Source organism: Scyliorhinus canicula, chromosome 3, assembly GCF_902713615.1.
Source record: "Scyliorhinus canicula chromosome 3, sScyCan1.1, whole genome shotgun sequence".
NCBI lineage: Eukaryota > Metazoa > Chordata > Chondrichthyes > Carcharhiniformes > Scyliorhinidae > Scyliorhinus > Scyliorhinus canicula.
In genome coordinates this window covers 157,476,238-157,496,477 of record NC_052148.1, presented here as the reverse complement: position 1 = coordinate 157,496,477, position 20,240 = coordinate 157,476,238, and the positions used below count along the sequence as shown (strand labels likewise).

At 44.9% G+C, this 20,240-nt stretch overlaps 1 protein-coding gene across 1 annotated transcript in view; it reads left to right on the top strand.

Annotated features, from left to right (window-relative positions):
- LOC119963044 overlaps positions 1-1,134 on the top strand; it is a 146,287-nt gene extending 145,153 nt beyond the window's left edge. Inside the window, exon 23 of the mRNA XM_038791554.1 lies at positions 191-1,134. Coding sequence (XP_038647482.1) covers positions 191-229 — 39 coding nt within the window. The 3' untranslated portion in view covers positions 230-1,134. The remainder of the gene's footprint in view (positions 1-190) is intronic.
- Positions 1,135-20,240: the final 19,106 nt, after the last annotated feature.

The window sequence follows — 20,240 nt, the reverse complement described above, 5'->3', positions numbered from 1 at the left end:
TAATGAGTTATTGTTATATGATGTTATATTATAGGTTGTGCATGCACCCATTTTCAATTTGCTCTGCCAATTGATAAGGCTCCTGGAACAGGCCCCTGTTCCCATCACCTTTGTCTAATGTCCAGACTGTGTTCGGCAGACTGACTGTCCAGACTATTCTAATTGAAAACTTATATATATTTATTTCCAGGTTGATGCTGCACTGGAGGGCTCAAGGACCACTTCTTAAGTCATAAATGGGATATGGACGGCCTTGGCAGAGTTGAATTTAGTACATTTTCTGAGAAAGTAGTAAAGGACGTTTTCTTTCAATACTGTACTAAAATCTCTGCCCAGAGTATCTTCTGAAGTCCTCTAGTGGGGCTTAAGCCCAGTGTTGTACGTAATCACATGATATAGAAAGGACTTGAATTGTGATTGTTTCTTCCAACTTTGGAATTTTTAACATTAGCCAGCTAGAAGCACTATATATTGAAAGCATTTTTTCTTTGCAGTGCAGAACTTTTGCTTCAGAACTTAAATTTTATATAAGATGTTGAAAGTATGCAGAGGAGAGGGACTTGGTTGATATGAGACTGGAAATTGCTCATTTCCTTACCGAACCATTTCTCATGCTTGGGATCTGATAGCACAATTTGCAAAGTTGCTACAATCTCTTATTTCTATGTTTTCTACTCTAAAGCTTGGCAAAACCTACCTTACATACCGTGGATGTGAATTTTGTATTTGTTTTCTTTTGGTCTTGCTGACAAAAGATTTTAACATTTTATTATATGCATTTATACCTTTTTTATATCTAATGGATCAGCGACACAGTATGTCTTTAGTATTAATTTTGATTTGTTAAGCTGTTTAGATTTTAGAAAAGAGGCTAGTGAGAAGACTGCAGTAACTAAGATGCTCATTCTAGATTTGCAATTTAAGGTTCTGTTACAATATTTTTCACTGAAGTGAATAAAGAAAATCACTAAATTTCTGTTGATTTATACACTTCTAAAACAGATTACTTCATATGCAATATTTTTGATTTCGTAGTTTAAATTAGGAAAAGGCATCTGTTTATGTCAAGCATGATTATTGTATATGTGGCATATTTCCTTTCCGTAAACAATAAAATCATTATTTTACATTGAGCATGGATGTCTTCCTTTCATTCAGAAATTCAGCAAGGCCATACCATTGTGAAGACATTTTTATATTTGTACATGGAATATGAGGAGCTTTAGAAGTCTGGCTATCTTGCCAATCTGTAATTACCCTGAGTCAATGATGGTGGCCCTTTTCCTTGAACAGTTGCAGTCCTTATGGTGATGGTGTTCGTGGGGAATTCCAAGATTTCAAACCAGTGATTTTGAAAGAACAGCATTAAATGTCCAAGTGTGACATTAAAATTTGTAGCACATTACTGTGTTTAAAATTAAAGACTTCTGCATTTCCCTACGTTATAACAGCAACTGCAATTTTAAAAATTCTTCATTGGCTGTAAAGTGCTTCTGGACATTGAGGTCTGAAAGGTACTCTTCTTACTTTCAACAACTCTTATTTATATAGCAGATTGCATGTGGAAAATCGGCACTTTGGAGATGAAATTAGCAAAACTATTCGGAGACAAAAGAAGAATTATTAGCAGTAGTAAGTCAAAGGCTTGGTGAAGAGCATGGATTTTCAGCAAGGCCTTAAAAGGAGATGGAACAGAGAGGCTTAAGGAGGAAATTCCAGAGTCTGACGCTTAGATTTTGAAAACATGATCATCAATGTTGGAGCAAAGGCAATAAGATATTTAAAAGGCTGGTGAGAGAGGAATGGAGGGTTTGATTGGTGAGTTTACAGAAACATTCCCGAGACTGGGGGCGGGTTCCACGAAATTGGAAAATAATAATTATAACTCCGTTTTTGAAAAAGGGAGTGAGACGGAAACATGAAAGCGACAGGCCAGTTCGCTGAACATCCATAATAGAGGAAACCTTAGAAGCTATTATTGAAAATGTTCTCGCAGGGCGCCTGGAAAAATTCTGGCTAATCAGGCAGAGTCAAAACGGACTGTTTCTGGTTGGCAAGATGTAATAAGTGGTGATCTTAATAATCAGTGCTGGGGCCTCAACTTTTTACAATTTTATATGAATGACTTGGATGAAGGGACCAAAGGTATGGTTGCTAAATTTGCTGATGACACAGATAGGTAGGAAAGTAAATTATGCAGAGGACATAAGGAGGCTACAAAGAGATATAGATAGATGAAGTGATTGGGCAAAGACCTAGCAAATGGATAATAATAATATGGAAAAATGTGAAATTGTCCATTTTGCCATGAAAAATTAAAAATAAACATATTGAGCGCGATGCAGCCACCGTGTATCATTCAGCCAGGCCCAATGGCTGAATCCCTTGAGAGCCTTAAATCGGGCTCTGCACTGGGCTGATCGTGAGTCACCTAAAGCGCTCTGGGCACGATCGAGATCTAAGCCATCAGGCTTATTTTAATACTCGGACGCTGCTTTCACCTGGCTCACGAGAGTCAATGGCTCCACATGCAAGACTTCAACCGGGCGCCGTTTAGCAGTGGATTCCATGAACGTGGACCAGGCATGATGGCACCTCGGGGATCTCACAGGCCATTAGAGACCCCTGGGTGGCACTGCCAGGTGTCAAGCTGGCAGAGCCAAGATGCCAGGTTGGCACTGCTAGAGGTTGGGCTCCAGGAGGGCCTTGGCCATTGGGGTGTGGGGGGGGGGGGGGGGGGGGGAGGTTGGGATCACTAGTAGGTTGGAGGGTGTGCAGAGATCAGGACTGTTGGTCAAAATGACTTCCCAATCTGCAAGGAGCCTTTCCTGCTGGCGAGTCCAGCTCACCAGTGCAAGAAATCTACTAAAGTGTAGCCTCACTGAGGAGAAACACCCCGAAGCCCCAAAAAACAGCAAAGTGCTGGTGAATATCTGGCAATTCTTGGCACAGCAGCCGCCGAGAAACACACCGCCCAAAACCAGACTTCAAGTCTGCTGGGTGGCACAGTGGTTAGCACTGCTGCCTCACGGCGCTGAGGACCCGGGTTCGATCCCGGCTCTGGGTCACTGTCCGTGTGGAGTTTGCATATTATCCCCATGTCTTCATGGGTTTCACTCCCACAAGCCAAAGATTTGCTGGTTAGGTGGATTGGCCAGGCTAAATTACCCCTTTATTGGAAAAAAAATAATTGGGACCTTTAAATTTATATTTTTTTAAGTTTCAAGTCTGCTGAATCGTGCCCATAACCGAAATGGTGAGAGATTACAGAGCTCTGAGGTGCAGAGGGATCTTGGTGCATGAATCACAAAAGCTTGGCATGCAGGTACAGCAAGTAATTAGGAAAGTTAATAGAATGTTATAATTTAATGCGAGAGAAATGGAATACAAAAGTCAGGAGGTTATGCTTCAGTAATACAGAGTAATGGTGAGACCACATCTGGAGTACTGGGTACAATATTGGTCCCGATATTTAAAGGAGGATGTAAATGCGTTACTAAACTGATACCTGGATTGGGCGAGTTGCTTTGTGGGGAAAGGTTGGACAGGCTAGGCTTGTATCCGCTGGAATTTAGAGGAATAAGAGCTGACTTGATTGAAACATATAAGATTCCAAGGGGTCTTGACAGGGTCGATGTGGAGAAGATGTTTCCTCTTGTGGGAGAATCTAGTATTTTCACAGTAACTTCATTGCAGTGTTAATGTAAGCCTACTTGTGACACTAATAAAGATTGTATTATTATCATTACTGGTGTTTACTGTCTAAAAATAGGGAGACGCCCATTTAGGACAAAGATGAGAAGAAATATTTTCTCTGAGGGTTGTGAGTCTTTGGTACTCTCAGGCTTTTCGGATATTTTTAAGGCAGAGGTAGATAGATTCTTGTTAAGCAAGGGGTTAAAAGGTTATCGAGGCTAGGAGTTCAGGTTGCAATCAGATCATCCATGATCTTATTGAATGGCGGAGCAGGCTCAAAGGACAGAGTGACCTGTTCCTGCTCTTAATTTGTATATTCGTAATATGTAAGGGTTAGGCAATGGAGATATTCAAACAGATGCACGAGAATGTTCAATCTAAGTATTGGGGATCTAGGAGTCAATGTAGGGGTGATTGTTGAAAGGTATTTGGTTCAGTCAGATCCTTCATACACGACAGGGCAGCACAGTAGCACAAGTGGATAGCACTGTGGCTTCACAGTGCCAGGGTTCCAGGTTCGATTCCCTGCTGGGTCACTGTCTGTGCGGAGTCTGCAAGTTCTCCCGTGTCTGCGTGGGTTTCCTCCGGGTGCTCCGGTTTCCTCCCACAGTCCAAAGACGTGCAGGTTAGATGGATTGGCCATGATAAATTGCCCTGAGTTACCAAAAAACGTTAGGAGGGGTTATTGGGTTACGGGATAGGGTGGAAGTGAGGGCTTAAGTGGGTTGGTGCAGACACGACGGGCCGAATGGCCTCCTGCACTGTATGTTCTATGACCCACACTTTAAAAATTTGTCCTGGTGTTCTCTGATCAGCTGAAAGCTTTCAAGTTGATCCGTAATCCTGTTCTCAATTATAGATTCCAGCGATTTCTTGACGAGATGTTAGGCTAACTGGTTTCCCTTCTTTGCTGTGTGCAAATTAGCTGCTTTGCTTCCCACTGGATTAGAACAGAACCTACACATCAAAAGCAATTCATTGATTGTAAAGCATGTTGGAGCTCCTAAGATTGTGAACTGCTATATCAGTGCAAATTCATTCTATTTGTCTATCCTTTTCGATCTTTGAGAGCATATATCACATTTGTACACGAATCAGCTCTTATTCGAAAGTTACCTGTTTTTCTGTTGCCTAATTTGGCACTTTTGCTTTATATCATCCATTTCCCTTATTAGCTAGTTGATTTTCCCCTCCACTATCTAGAGTCTTTTATCTTTGTTTCCTTTTCTCTTTTTAGATTGAGTCAGATCTTTATAGGCATTGTATCTTCTAAATTTCCCTAACTGTCTGCAACTAAATATAAATCGCTCCTTATTGATGTTATTTTAAAAATCTTTGTTTATAAGCATTGAGGCACTCTCAATTACGACGTGAAAGCGAGGTCAATAATCAAAGGCTTTAATAAACAGTGAACAATGGGAGGATCCAAGAGAAGTGCTCGCAAAATGGAGTCTCATCTTAAATACTGTTTCCAGGGGGCGTAGCCAGAGGCGGAGTCCCCCAGGGTTCCAAGCCTCTTAAAGGGGCAAGGTATTCCGATCATCACATTCACCCCCTGTTTAAAAAAAACACATAGTCCGTCGGGGGTGAAGTGTTTTAAATTATAAGTTCAGTCTTTGTTGTGGTCTGATAGTCCGGGCTGACTTTCGCTGCTCCGGTGGTGGCGCCGTGGATGCAGTCGGTTCTGATGGTGGTCTAGCCAGGAGCACGGTTGACTGAGGCTTTGCCCGCCTTGGAGAGGGGGGGGGGGGGTATCAGGAGTGATTAGGGTGGTCGGTGCCGGCTGGGGGACAGGGGGCGCTATGGAGGAGGGCGCTGTCAAAGTCAGCGGTGCTGGCTGGGAGGCAGGGGACGCTATGGGGGGGGGCGCTGTCGAAGTCGGCGGTCGGTGCGTGGCCGGGAGCGTCGGTAGAAGGGGGGGGGTCGGTGGGAGAGTCGGTGGGAGAGCCAGCGGGTGCCAGGTCTCGCAGGGATACAGTATCCTGTCTGCCATCGGGGTGCTCGACGTAGGCATAACGAGGGTTTGCGTGCAGTAGGTGGACCCTCTCGACTACGGGATCCGTTTTATGGCTCCTCACATGCCTCCGGAGTAGGACTGGACCCAGAGTCATCAGTCAGGGTGGAAGCGAGACCCCAGAGGTGGACTTCCTGGGGAAGACAAACAAACGATTGTGAGGGGTCTCGTTCGTGGCCGTACAGAGGAGCGACCTAATGGAGTGCAGGGCATCGGGTAGGACCTCCTGCCAGCGGGCGATAGGGAGACTCCTTGACCGAGGGCTAGGAGGACAGCATTCCAAACTGTCGCGTTCTCCCTCTCCACTTGCCCGTTTCCCCGCGGGTTATAGCTCGTCGTCCTGCTCGAGGCAATGCCCTTGCTGAGCAGGTACCGACGCAGCTCATTGCTCATGAACGATGTACCCCGGTCGCTGTGAATATAAGCGGGGAAACCAAACAGAGCGAAGATGCTGCGCAGTGTCTTGATCACGGAGGCCGAGGTAGTATCGGGACAGGGGACAGCAAAAGGGAAGCGGGAGAATTCGTCTATGACGGTGAGGAAATAGATGTTGCGGTTGTTGGAAGGGAGAGGCCCTTTGAAGTCCACGCTTAGTCGCTCAAAGGGCCCAGAGGCCTTTCTCAGGCAGGCCTTGGCTGGTCAATAAAACTGCGGTTTGCATTCCGCACAGATCTGGCATGCCTTAGTCATGGCCTTGACCTCCCCTGTGGAGTAGGGCAGGTTGCGGGACTTGATGAAGTGGGCAAGCCGGGTGACCCCCGGGTGGCAGAGGTCATCATGGATGGCTCTCAGGCGGTCCAATTGCGCGTTGGCGCACGTGCCGCGAGACAGGGCATCTGGGGACTCGTTGAGCTTCCCCGGGCGATATTTAATATCGTACGTATAGGTGGAGAGCTCTATTCTCCACCTCAGAATCTTGTCGTTCTTTATTTTGCCCCGTTGTGCGTTATCGAACATAAAGGCGACCGACCGTTGGTCGGTGATGAGGGTGAACCTCCTATCGGCTAGGTAGTGCCTCCAGTGTCGCACGGCCTCCGCTATGGCTTGTGCCTCCTTCTTGACTGCAGAGTGCCGAATTTCCGAAGCGTTGAGGGTCCGGGAGAAGAACACTACCGGTCTGCCCGCTTGATTGAGGGTAGCAGCCAGGGCGACGTCGGATGCATCGCTTTCTATTTGGAAGGGAATGGCTTCGTCCACCGCGTGCATGGCGGCCTTGATGATGCCGGCTTTGATACGGTTGAAAGCCGACTGGGCCTCATCCGTCAGGGGAAAAACCGTGGTCTTAATGAGTGGCCGGGCTTTGTCCGCATATCTGGGGACCCACTGGGCGTAATAGGAGAAAAGCCCCAAGCACCGTTTGAGTGCCTTGAGGCTACGGGGGAGGGGGAGTTCCTTAAGGGGACGCATGCGGTTGGGGTCTGGGCCTAGGACCCCGTTATCCACGACGTAGCCGAGGATGGCTAGCCCGGTTGTCTGGAACACGCATTTCTCTTTGTTGTACGTGAGGTTGAGGGCCCGGGCAGTCTGGAGGAACTTCCTCAGGTTTGCGTCGTGGTCCTGCTGGTCATGGCCGCAGATGGTGACGTTGTCCAAGTACGGGAAGGTCGCCTGTAAGCCGTACTGGTCCACCATTTGATCCATCGCCCTCTGGAAAACGGAGACTCCGTTTGTAACACCAAAGGGTACCCGGAGGAAGTGAAACAGCCGACCGGCTGCTTCAAAAGCCGTGTAGGGGCGGTCCTCTGTGCCAATAGGGAGTTGATGGTAGGCCGATTTGAGGTCAACCGTGGAGAATACCCAATACTGGGCGATTTGAGTCACCATTTCAGCTATGCGGGGACGTGGGTAAGCATCGAGTTGTGTGAAGCGGTTTATTGTCTGGCTATAATCCACAACCATGCGTTGCTTTTCCCCGGAGCGGACTACCAATACTTGGGCCCTCCAAGGGCTGTTGCTGGCCTATATGACCCCCTCTTTTAGTAGCCGCTGAACCTCTGACTTGATAAAAGTCAAGTCTTGGATACTGTACCGGCGACTCTTGGTGGCGATGGGCTTACAGTCGGGAGTGAGGTTCGCGAAGAGGCGGGGTGGCGCAACTTTGAGTGTCGCCAGGCTGCATACCGTGATTGGGGCCAGGGGTCCGCCGAACTTCAGTGTCAGGCTCCGGTGGCTGCACTGAAAGTTGAGGCCAAGCAGCACGGGGGCGCAGAGTTGAGGAAAGATGTAAAGTTTAAAACGGGAGTATTTCGTGCCTTGAATTGCGAGGTCCGCGACACAATATCCCGTGATTTGAACCAAATGGGACCCTGAGGCGAGGGCGATAGTTTGGGAGGCGGGGTGGATGCGCAGGGAGCAGCGCCTTACCGTGTCTGGGTGGATAAAGCTCTCCGTGCTCCCGGAGTCGAACAGGCAGGGAGTGTCGTGGCCGTTGATTCGCACCCGCATCATCAAGTTTCGCAGGTGTTTCGGCCGCGATTGATCAAGTGTGATCATTCCTCGATGCAGGCCGTCAGTGTCGAACTCACAAAATGGCCGCCGCCACCGCCGGTCGCATGTGTCGGGTTTCAAAGATGACCGTCGCCAAGATGGCCGCTCCCATGACTCGCACGAGGTCGATGACGCGTCAGAAGTGGGCGTGTCTGGCCGCAGCGCAGCCGCGTTGCGGTGTCTGTGAGGCCGGGAGTTTGATTTCTGGGCCTGATGAGGGTTTCGTTTGTGGCCTTTGGGCCCAGCCAGGCAGACATTCGCGAAGTGCCCTTTCTTGCCGCAGTCGTTGCAGGTCGCGGATTGGGCCGGACAACGCTGGCGTGGGTGCTGGCCTTGCCCACAGAAATAGCATGGTGAGCCCCTGGAGTGAGTGGATCATCGCGTGGCACAGGCCTGTAGCGTGGCCGAGTCTGGAGGGGATCGAGAGGGGTTCGTAAGGTCTGCGGAGTACGTACAGAGGTTACGGTGGCTGCAGGTTGAGAGCAAATGTCTGGCATGTACCTCGTTAGTTTTTATAAAGCGTTTCTTCAATATTTCGATCGCCGCCTCGTAGGTCGTAGCAATTTCGATCATGTCGGAGAGTCGGTGGCTCACCCGGCCATGTAGTAAGCGCAGCTTGCGAGCGCTGTCGACGCCAGACGGTGAGGAGTCCAGATAGTCCTTGAAGCTCCGGAGCCAATTTAAAAAAATTTCCGAGTCTTCCGGCGTCCTGCCGTCCAGGTTGAGTCTCTCTGGTTTCAGACCGCTGTCCATCTTGATGTGTACTGTTTATTAATTTGAGGCACTCTCAATTACAACGTGAAAGCGAGGTCAATAATCAAAGGCTTTAATAAACAGTGAACAATGGCAGGATCCAAGAGAAGTGTGCTCGCAAAATGGAGTCTCATCTTAAATACTGTTTCCAGGGGGCGTAGCCAGAGGCGGAGTCCCCCAAGGTTCCAAGCCTCTTAAAGGGGCAAGGTATTCCGATCATCACATGTTTTGTTAAAACTGTTGTTTGATATTTTCCTGAAATTATTTGGAATTAAACGTATCTATTCTCTAATTTCGGGTCTTGTAAGGCAAATTTCAGTGGTGTAATTTAAAACACTGGTGTTCCAACCATTTTGTATGGGACTGCTTTCTTGAACATTGCAACCTGCTTTGTCAGAATAATGGAAATGCTGATCTGCATCTGTGACTATTTGTTCAGTCTGCTTCAGATTCAAAATTGTGTGACTGTGGGCAGGAGCTGAGAGAAGATAGAACTTCCCACAAGAAGGTGGGAGGAAGAATTAAAGAACCAGTGGTTCTGTTTTAATTTGGCCCTTTCCATTGCTGCATGGAAGCTTGTTTTCCAGTAGCCAATTCTTTGTTATCTTTTCCTCAAGAGCAGGAAAAGAACAAGAGACTGCACTAGTTGCTAGACTGATCAATATAGTACAGCTGAGTGGGCCTTGAATAGAGGCATATTGGACAGGCTTATCTGCAAAGGGCAACTAGCAAAGACTGCAAATTAATAGGTTACCTGATTACTCTGACGTTTTTCATTTTTCTTAGTTATATTGATATAGGTTTAGATGTGTTTATGTTGTCAGCAAAACTATGCAGAACACCTCTGTGGAACTGTCTACTGCAGTTTCATTAATGAATAGTGTCACTGATTACTTCATTGATTATCGTGCAAATGGATATGAAAAAGCACTAGAGTCAGCAAAAGAATTAGCTACAGAATTAGATGTAGAGCCCATTTTTAGAAGTAAAAGAATAAGCAGAAAAAGGAGGCTGTTTGAATATGAGTGCATTGACGAGGTTCCAAATGCAGATGACCCAGAAAAAAGATTTAAAAATCATGTGTTCAATGTAATACTCGACAGAGCTATTAATTCTTTATCAGAGAGATTTGAACAGTTACAAAATTTCAATAACACATGGGGATTTTTAAATAACCTAAAAGATCTGTCAGATAAAAATAAGCTCAAAGTAGCATGTCAAGGTTTGGAGGATAAGTTAAGGTACCAAGAAAATAGTGATACTATTAATGGGTGTGATCTCTTGACTGAACTGGATATTGCAAAAGAATTATTTCCTGAAGATGTAAAGCTTCCAATTGAAGCCGTTAGGTTCATAAACACTAATAAGTTGCAGGCTGTCATGCCAAATCTGTGGGTTGCATTAAGAATAATGCTTACAATACCTATTACTGTGGCCACCGGAGAGAGAAGCTTTAGTAAACTAAAGCTTATAAAGACATACTTACGGTCGGTCGTCCATGACTCAAGACAGATTAAATTCTTTGGCAATTTTGTCAATAGAAAATGATCTTGTAAAGAAGATAGATATAGAAAGTGCCATGAAAAGATTTGCAGATCTAAAGGCTAGAAAAAAAATGTTTTAGGTAGGATAATAAATGTTTTCCAGCATCTGTTCATTTGTTCATACTTTTTATTAGGAGAAAATTCGTTACAGCTACAGTTTTTATCATCGTGAACTTACGGAATATAGTATGCTTCTCAGTTTGTTCAGATTCTGTACAGATTTGAATGCCTCGATTTTGTAATATTGTAATAAACTCTTTATTCTACATTTTCAGTTTTTCTCCTTGTGAAAATTTTTAAAAATTATACTTGTAAGGGCGCCAGAGTTCAGCTTGCCCGGGGCACAGCAACCCTAGGGCCGGCGCTGTCCATGTGGAAGTCACCAACTGTACCTTTTTCAGTATTGCCTCAGGAAACTATTGAACTCTACACCTCAGTGCTCAGCTGCTATGCACCTCAGCACCTAACATCATTTTATTTGCTGAATGTAACTGTATATTTGTAGCTTAGTTATCCACGCATCCATTTGTGTGTGTGTTTTAGCATGCTTAAATATCTAGATGGAAAATTCTTGAACCTCTGTTGCCTCTAATCCACAATTTGCGGATGACTACAGTGCCGTTGCCCACTCAGCACCAGATTTGTATGGCACTCTTGATCTCTTCAACTCTACATACAGGGGACTTGGTCCGCTCTTGAAAGTTGCCAACAAATCAACTTCAATGCACTGGTCACTGTGTCTGCGTGGCTAAAAATAGTCTCTATCAAGAGGTCCTGTTCTCTCAATTGTCAATTGGCCAACGTTCCTGGGGCAAACAAAGAAAATGCTTCAAATATACTCTGAAGTTAATCTCGAAGGGTGACAGCATTAAATATGATGCCTGGGAGGAGCTTGCTACCAATTGCTCAGAATTTTGACAACTCGGGTTAGCACTGCTGCTTCATGGTGCCACGGTCTCTGGTTCGATCCCGGCTCTGGGTCACTCTCCGTGTGGAGTTTGCACATTCTCCCCGTGTTTGCCATCATGATGCCTGATCTTCGAATAATAATGCTATGTGATCTTTTGCGTTCATCTGAAATGAATAATGGGGCCTCAGTTTAATGTCTCTCCAAAAGATGGCATCTGCGGAAATTTAGCACTTCCTCAGTTTGCTGGAGTGTCAGCCTAGATTTTTGTGCTCGTGTCTCTTGATTGGATCTTTGAATCGATAATCTTCTGAGAGGTGAGGGTGCTTTCACTGAGGGTCAGCTCACGTATAAAAAGGAGAGTCAAGTAGTGGAATCACATAAAGGCCAGTCCAGGTAAGGATGCAAGTTTCCTTCCTTAAAGGACAGTGAACCAGTTGGGTCTGACAATCCTGTCATATTCCTGGTCGCTTTTATTGATACAAGTTTTTTCATCCCGGATTATTTAGTTCTCCAGTTGCCATGGTGGAATTTGAGCTCCAATCTTCAGATAATTAGGTCAGACCTCTGGATTATTAATCCAGTAACGTAATAGAACATTACACTGCAGTCAGCGACGTCCCTAGGGTTGCTGGCGCCCAGGGCAAGCTGAACTTCCGCGCCCTTACAAGTATCATTTTTTTTTAATTTCACATTTTCTCTTACTTCGTTAACGTCAATTTCAATTTCACCACAAAAATGTTCTTTATTAATACGCCATACCAGCACAATAATTATAGTACAATCCCGAGGTGCTATAACGCGATTTCAACGCGCGCATTTGTGTAGAGATGGACCTCGGACCTGCCAAAAATAAACCAGGTGGGAGGCAATGATTGACGTAACAAGCATTGGGCGACTCTCGGGCGAGTTAATTGCAAAGCACACGTCCCCCTTTTTTCAATGCCTTTGCGCATGTTAGTGACAGTACACTTGCACTTCATTCAAATACATGCGGTTTGTGGAAGCCAGATGGAGCTGTCAGAGGGAGCGAGAGAGACACAAACGTGAGGGAGCCAGCCAGGATGGAACTGAGGTTGTAAATACTCACACACACACACACTGGGCGGCTGCATAAAGCTGCACGTTGGAGGTTGTCGCATTGTCTCGGGCTTAACCTCTCCGTCTCACTGGCTGGACTCGCAGAGGGAGCTGAGCCCTGCTCACTGTGGGCGCGCGGGAGCGGACGCGGGTGGCGGGCGTGAGAAGGCGCGTGCGGCCAGCCAAACGGACAATAGCCTTGTCTTTGTCACGCACTCCTTGATGGCGCCCCCTAGCACATGGCTCCCCGGGCGACTGCCCGAGTTGCCAGTACCTTGAGCCAGCCCTGACTGCAGTACCCCCGTATCTGGACTCAAATCTAAAGTATTAGGAAGGTTTGCTCAAACTAGGGTTGTATTCTTTGTAATTCTGTGTGTTAAAGGATAATTTGATTTAAGTTTTCCGTATGTTAAGGGGTATACATGGAGTAAAGTGCAAGTTAGTTGGAGAGTTCAGGACCAGAGAAGATAGCCTTAAAAATAGTTTAAGGCATGGCTGGCTACCCACACTGTGGGTCATGATCCCAATGTGAATTTGGGATCCCAAGTTCCAAAGTAATGGTAGCAGCAGTGGAGTCTGGACTGAATGCTAAAGGCTGAGAGACCCCTCTAAATCGTTGCATTCTTTTCTAATGGTGGGCATGGCTTAACATATTTTTGAGGCCTGAAAAAATAGTCTACGAAATAGTTATTTATTTTTAATAATTTAGAATACCCAATTCATTTTTTCCTATTAAGGGGCAATTTAGTGTGGCCAATTCACCTACACTGCACATCTTTTGGGGTATGGGGGCGAAACCCACGCAAACACGGGGACAATGTGGAAACTCCCCATGGACAGTGACCCAGAGCCGGGATCGAACCTGGGACCTCGGCGCTGTGAGATAGCAGCACTAACCATTGCGCTGCTCTGAAATAGTTATTTTTAAAGAGTACAGTATAAACACCTACCCCATTCAACCTCACTGCCCCCTCCTCAGCAGCTCAAACCACAATGCGAGTCCAATTTATGATTTTCAATTGGTTGTTAGTGTAATCCTGAGCGCAATTGGGATTGTTTAGTTAGTGCTGGCCAATCGTGGAATCCCATCTAATTGTGAACACTGGGATTGTTTAGTAAGTGTTGTCCAATTGCAATCATACGGAGAATTACCCAACAACCTAAGATTAATAGTAAGGCTTGCAGTGTGGCTCACATGCCTGTGTTAGAAGCTACCTATGTTCACACACAAGACCCTGTTCTTCACAATTGAAAGGAACACATCCACACATTGCACTCTTTTCAACTAAAAAAAAGTCTGGGTGACAGCCATTCTCTGATTCATTCCAATGGCAATGCCTTGACCCATCAAGAGTTAACTTGCTTGGTTTGCATTTAAACTGAATCTTGACAAATAACTGTTCTCCATGGTAACACTTCGATAAATCCGAGCCCACTTGCTGATCAATCAGCACCCTCTTCTCATGCAGCTTACATTGTTATACCCTTTGAGGTTTGGTATTCTTCTGATTCTGTCCTGATGAGTGCAAGATGAAAAGCTTCAACGGCATCTCTCTTCAGCAATACATGAGTTTCAGCATTAGATTCCTATATATTGGAAAATTCTTAAATATGTATATATTGTTTCACAGGATGTTTCAGAATTGAAAAATGAGCTACAGCGAAAGGAAGCCTTGATCCAGAAACACCTAAGCAAGTTGCGCCACTGGCAACAAGTCTTGGAAGATATTAACGTGCAGCCCAAAAAATCAACAGACCTAGCTCAGGGACCTTTGGCCTATCTTGAACAAGCATCTGCAAATATCCCAGCTCCACTAAAGCAAACATGAACATTATGCACACAGGACAAGATATCTGCAATTGTTTTAATTGTTCTACTACCCATGTGACACCAACCCCTTCAACTCTCCCACCACTGCAAAACAGTTCCAGTTAATCTCTAGAATAAAGGGAGATGTTAAGTATACTTGTGTGACTAAATCACTTTGCCGCTCCAAAGAAAGTAATTGCAAGGTATAAATGGCTGGTACATACATCTTCAAATCAGTTATTGTCAGTGTAAAAATGCTTTGTTTAATTATATTGTTGATGATTGATATAATAAAACATGTGTACAAAAACTATGTAGTGCCATTAAGTAAGTTGAGGAATTTCTACCATTTGCAGAGCAATTAAAGTAAAAGATGCTATTAAACTTTCTTCTAGGTAGGTTTTGTAATGCATTTGGAATTATTTTTATAATGTGTTGAATGTATTTTAAAATGTTGTTAACTTATTCCCACCAGCAATCCTTGTCAACAGATTCCTCAATGGAGACAATATTTGGATGGTATAATTGGACATGAGACCTTTGTGTCGCTAACACTTTTGTGTATTTGGGGCTAAAGTTTAAAAACATGTGCCTGCAAATCTAAATTGGGCCCCGAGTTCTATGCTTTGGGATTGATTTAAGATCTCTAAATTTGGCAATTGTGCCTTTTGGATTTGAAATTTGCAACTGACACCATTAATGACCCAAGGGAAGGAGGGACCAGAACACTGCAAGTCAATCAGGTTAGCATCAGCTATGTGACATTACTGGAATTTGTTCCCAGGATAGCGTGATGAAACATTTGGACATGTATGAGCTGATCTGAGGGTTGGTATCTCAGATCTCTGACTGAAACAATTCGCACACTTTTAAGACCAAGAAAAGCTGGCTTGCAAGGTCCTGGTGGAAAAGTGTTCTGGATAATGGCTTGAATGTTTCCAAAAGGCCTCAAGACATTGATATACCGTTGCAAGCTTGTCTGTCCTTATTTCTTCAGAACTGGAGCTTTTTCAAGGAACAGCTACTGCGTGTCCTTGATAAGTATGTACCTGTCAGGCAGGGAGGAAGTTGTCGAGCAAGGGAACCGTGGTTTACTAAGGAAGTTGAAGCATTTGTCAAGAGGAAGAAGAAGGCTTATGTTAGGATGAGACATGAAGGCTCAGTTAGGGCACTTGAGAGTTATAAGTTAGCCAGGAAGGACCTAAAGGGAGAGTTAAGAAGAGCGAGGAGAGGACACGAAAAGTTGTTGGCGGATAGGATCAAGGAAAACCCTAAGGCTTTCTATATCAGGAACAAAAGAATGACTAGAGTAAAATTAGGGCCAATCAAGGATAGTAGTAGAAAGTTGTGTGTGGAATCAGAGGAGATAGGTGAAGCGTTAAATGGATATTTTTCATCAGTGTTTACACTGGAGAAAGACAATGTTGTCGAGGAGAATACTCAGGTTCAGTCGACCAGGCTAGATGGAATTGAGGTTCAAAAGGAGGAGGTGTATCAATTTTGGAAAATGTCAAAATAGATAAGTCCCCTGGGCCAGATGGGATTTATCCTAGGATTCTCTGGGAAGCCAGGGAGGAGATTGCAGAGCCTTTGTCCTTGATCTTTATGTCGTCTTTGTCGTCAGGAATAGTGCCGGAAGACTGGAGGATAGCAAATGTTGTCCCCTTGTTCAAGAAATGGAGTAGAGACAACCCTGGTAATTATAGACCTGTGAGCCTCACTTCGGTTGTGGGTAAAATGTTGGAAAAGGTTATAAGAGATAGGGTTTATAATCATCTTGAAAAGAACAAGTTGATTAGCGATAGTCAACACGGTTTTGTGAAGGGTAGGTCATGCCTCACAAACCTTATTGAGTTTTTTGAGAAGGTGACCAAACAGGTGGATGAGGGTAAAGCGGTTGATGTGTATATGGATTTCAGTAAGGCGTTTGATAAGGTTACCCACGGTAGGCTATTGCAGAAAATAAGGAAGTATGGAATTGAAAGTGATTTAGCGGTTTGGATCAGTAATTGGCTAGCTGAAAGAAGACAGAGGGTGGTGGTTGATGGCAAATGTTCATCCTGGAGTTCAGTTACTAGTGGTGTACCGCAAGGATCTGTTTTGGGGCCACTGCTGTTTGTCATTTTTATAAATGACCTGGAAGAAGGTGTAGAAGGATGGGTTAGTAAATTTGCAGATGACACGAAGGTCGGTGGAGTTGTGGATAGTGCTGAAGGATGTTATAGGATACAGAGGGACATAGATAAGCTGCAGAGCTGGGCTGAGAGGTGGCAGATGGAGTTTAATGCAGAAACGTGTGAGGTGGTTCACTTTGGAAGGAGTAACAGGAATGCAGAGTACTGGGCTAATGGCAAGATTCTTGGTAGTGTAGATGAACAGAGAGATCTCGGCATCCAGGTACATAAATCCCTGAAAGTTGCCACCCAGGTTAATAGGGCTGTTAAGAAGGCATATGGTGTGCTAGCCTTTATAAGCAGGGGGATTGAGTTTCGGAGCCACAAGGTCATGCTGCAGCTGTACATAACTCTGGTGCGGCCGCTCCTGGAGTACTGCGTGCAGTTCTGGTCACCACATTATAGGAAGGATGTGGAAGCTTTGGAAAGGGTTCAGAGGAGATTTACTAGTATGTTGCCTGGTATGGAGGGAAGGTCTTACGTGGAAAGGCTCAGGGACTTGAGGCTGTTTTCGTTAGAGAGGAGAAGGCTGAGAGGTGACTTAATAGAGACATATAAGATAGTCAGAGGGTTAGATAGGATGGACAGTGAGAGTCTTTTTCCTCGGATGGTGATGACCAACACGAGGGGACATAGCTTTAAATTGAGGGCTGGTAGATATAGGACAGATGTCAGAGGCAGTTTCTTTACTCAGAGAGTAGTAGGGGTATGGAACGCCCTGCCTGCAACAGTAGTAGACTCGCCAACTTTAAGGGCATTTAAGTGGTCACTGGATAGACACATGGATGAAAATGGAATAGTGTAGGTCAGATAGGCTTCAGATGGTTTCACAGGTCGGCGCAACATCGAGGGCCGAAGGGCCCGTACTGCGCTGTAATGTTCTATGTTCTATGTTCTAAGTCTGGAACAGGTAGACAGGAAGATCTGTTACAAATCCAAAAGTTTGGAAATACTCCCTGTCTGCAAAACATTATTTCCTGTTGTAATTTATTATTGTGTTTTGGAATCAGTTTTCCCATTAAAATCTGTGTCCACGTTTGTAATAGTAAGTTTAATATTGAGGAATTGGGCAATCTGAATACAAAAGAACATGTGTTGTGGACAATATATAGTACCTTACAAAACTTCAGGACATCCCAAAGTACTTCACAGCCAATGGCATGCTTTTGAAGTGGAGTCACAAAGTGATGTTGTTTATAGGCCACTAAACAATTCTGGGAGTGTGAGATATGGTATTCGTCAGGATATTAGAGTGGCATGTGTAACACTAATAAATAAAAATAAATAAGTAATCTTTATTGTTAGGGTAAGTTAATGGAAAGGTCCTGAAGGATAGGATTTATGACCATTTGGAAAGATGCAGCTTAATCCGGAATAGTCAACACGGATTCGTGAAGGGTAAGTCTTGCCTCACAAATTTGATTGAATTCTTTGAGGAGGTAACTAAGTGTGTAGATGAAGGTAGAGCAATTGATGTTGTATACATGGATTTTAGTAAGGCGTTTGATAAGGTTCCCCATGGTCGGCTTATGAAGGAAGTAAGGAGATGTGGGATAGAGGGAGATTTGGCCAATTGGATAAGTAACTGGCTATCACAGAGAAGACAGGTGGTGGATGGAAAATTTTCAGACTGGAGACCAGTTACCAGCCGTGTACCACAGGGATCAGTGCTGGGTCCTCTGCTATTTATGGTTGGTGGGTGGGTCAGTAAATTTGCTGATGACACCAGGATTGGTGGAGTAGTGGATGAGGTGGAGGGCTGTTGTAGGCTGCAAAGAGACATTGATCGGATGCAGAGCTGGGCCGAAAAATGGCAGATGGAGTTTTACCCTGATAAGTGCGAGGTGATTCATTTAAGTAGAAAAAATTTGAATGCGGATTACAGGATCAACGGCAGGGTTCTGAGGAATGTGGAGGAACAGAGAGATCTTGGGGTTCATGTTCACAATTCTCTGAAGGTTGCCACTCAAGTGGATAGAGCTGTGAAGAAGGCCTATAGTATGTTAGCATTTAACAGGGGGCTTGAGTTTAAGCGCCGCGGGGTTATGCTGCAACTGTACATGACCATGGTGAGACCACATTTGGAATATTGCGTGCAGTTCTGGTCAACTCACTGTAGGAAGGATGTGGAAGCATTGGAAAGGGTGCAAAGGAGATTTACCAGGATGCTGCCTGGTTTGCAGGATAGGGTTTATGAGGAAAGGTTGAGCGAGCTAGGGCTTTTCTCTTTGGAGCGGAGGAGGATGAGAGGCGACTTAATAGAGGTTTCTAAGATGATGAGGGGGATAGATAGAGTGGACGTTTAGAGACTATTTCCTCGGGTGGATGTAGCTGTTACAAGGGGGCATAACTATAAGGTTCGGGGTGGGAGATATAGGAGGGATGTCCGAGGTAGGTTCTTTACTCAAGAGAGTGGTTAGGGTGTGGAATGGACTGCCTGCTGTGATAGTGGAGTCGGACACTTTAGGAACTTTCAAGCAGTTATTGGATAGGCACATGGAGCACACCAGAATGACAGGGAGTGGGATAGCTTGATTTTGGTTTTGGACCATGCTCGGCACAACATTGCGGGCCGAATGGCCTGTTCTATGCTGTACTGTTCTATGTTACATGTAGGCTTACATTAACACTGCAATAAAGTAACTATGAAAAGCCACTCCACCTAACCTGCACGTCTTTGGACTGTGGGAGGAAACCGGAGCACCCGGAGGAAACCCACGCAGACATGGGGAGAACGTGCAGACAATGTGGTTAAGAACCCAGATATGTCAGTAGTGTTCAGTCAGCCAGGGAAATGGATTTTTTTTCAGCTTCTAACAGTTTTTGTCTTTTTAAATAATTATTTGAAGAAAATCTCGAGAATAAAGTTCATCAACTTTGTGCCGATTTAAAACAAAACTGTCAGAAAATAATTATTTGGATGGGAGGGTTGTCCAATGAGGAAATATTAAAAATAGGCCGAACCATGGGGTTTAGAAAAATGAGACGGGATATCATGGATGCGTTTCTGAGTGTTGTGACATGATAGATGCTGAGGAACTTTCTCTTGCCTCAAGAATCTAGAACAAGGAGACATTATCTTGGGATGAGGGGACATCCATTTCAGACAGATGAGAAATTTCCTCATTTGGGGCTGTGAATCTTTGGAATTCTCTATCCCAATGTCTCAGTCATTATGTACACTCAAGGTTGAAATTGCTGGGTTTTTGATTCTAAAGGAATCAGAGGACATGGAGATCAGGTGGGAAAGTGTCAGTCAGCCTATGTCAGCCTCTGTCCAGCCTGAAAAGGGCAAACATAACAGTGCACCAATTACAATGGCTGTAGGACTTTGATGCAGCTTTAAGAAATGGTGGGGAAGGAATTCATAGCCAAATAAGATGCTTTAGTGATGCTTGTTGATGGATACGTATATACAACAATCAACAATGGTTTCATGGTCATCATTAGACTTTTAATTCCAGATTTCAATTGGTTTCAAATTCCACCATCTGCCAAGGTGGGATTCGAACCCAGGTCCCCAGAGCATTACCCTGGGTCTCAGGATTACTAGTCCACTGGCAATACTATGATATTGTGAAATGTTCAGACGACAAAGGGTTAATGGGGCAGCACGATAGCATTGTGGTTAGCACAATTGCTTCACCGCTCCAGGGTCCCAGGTTCGATTCCCGGCTTGGGTCACTGTCTGTGCGGAGTCTGCACGTTCTCCCCGTGTGTGCGTGAGTTTCCTCTGGGTGCTCCGGTTAGGTGGATTGGCCATGCTAAATTGCCC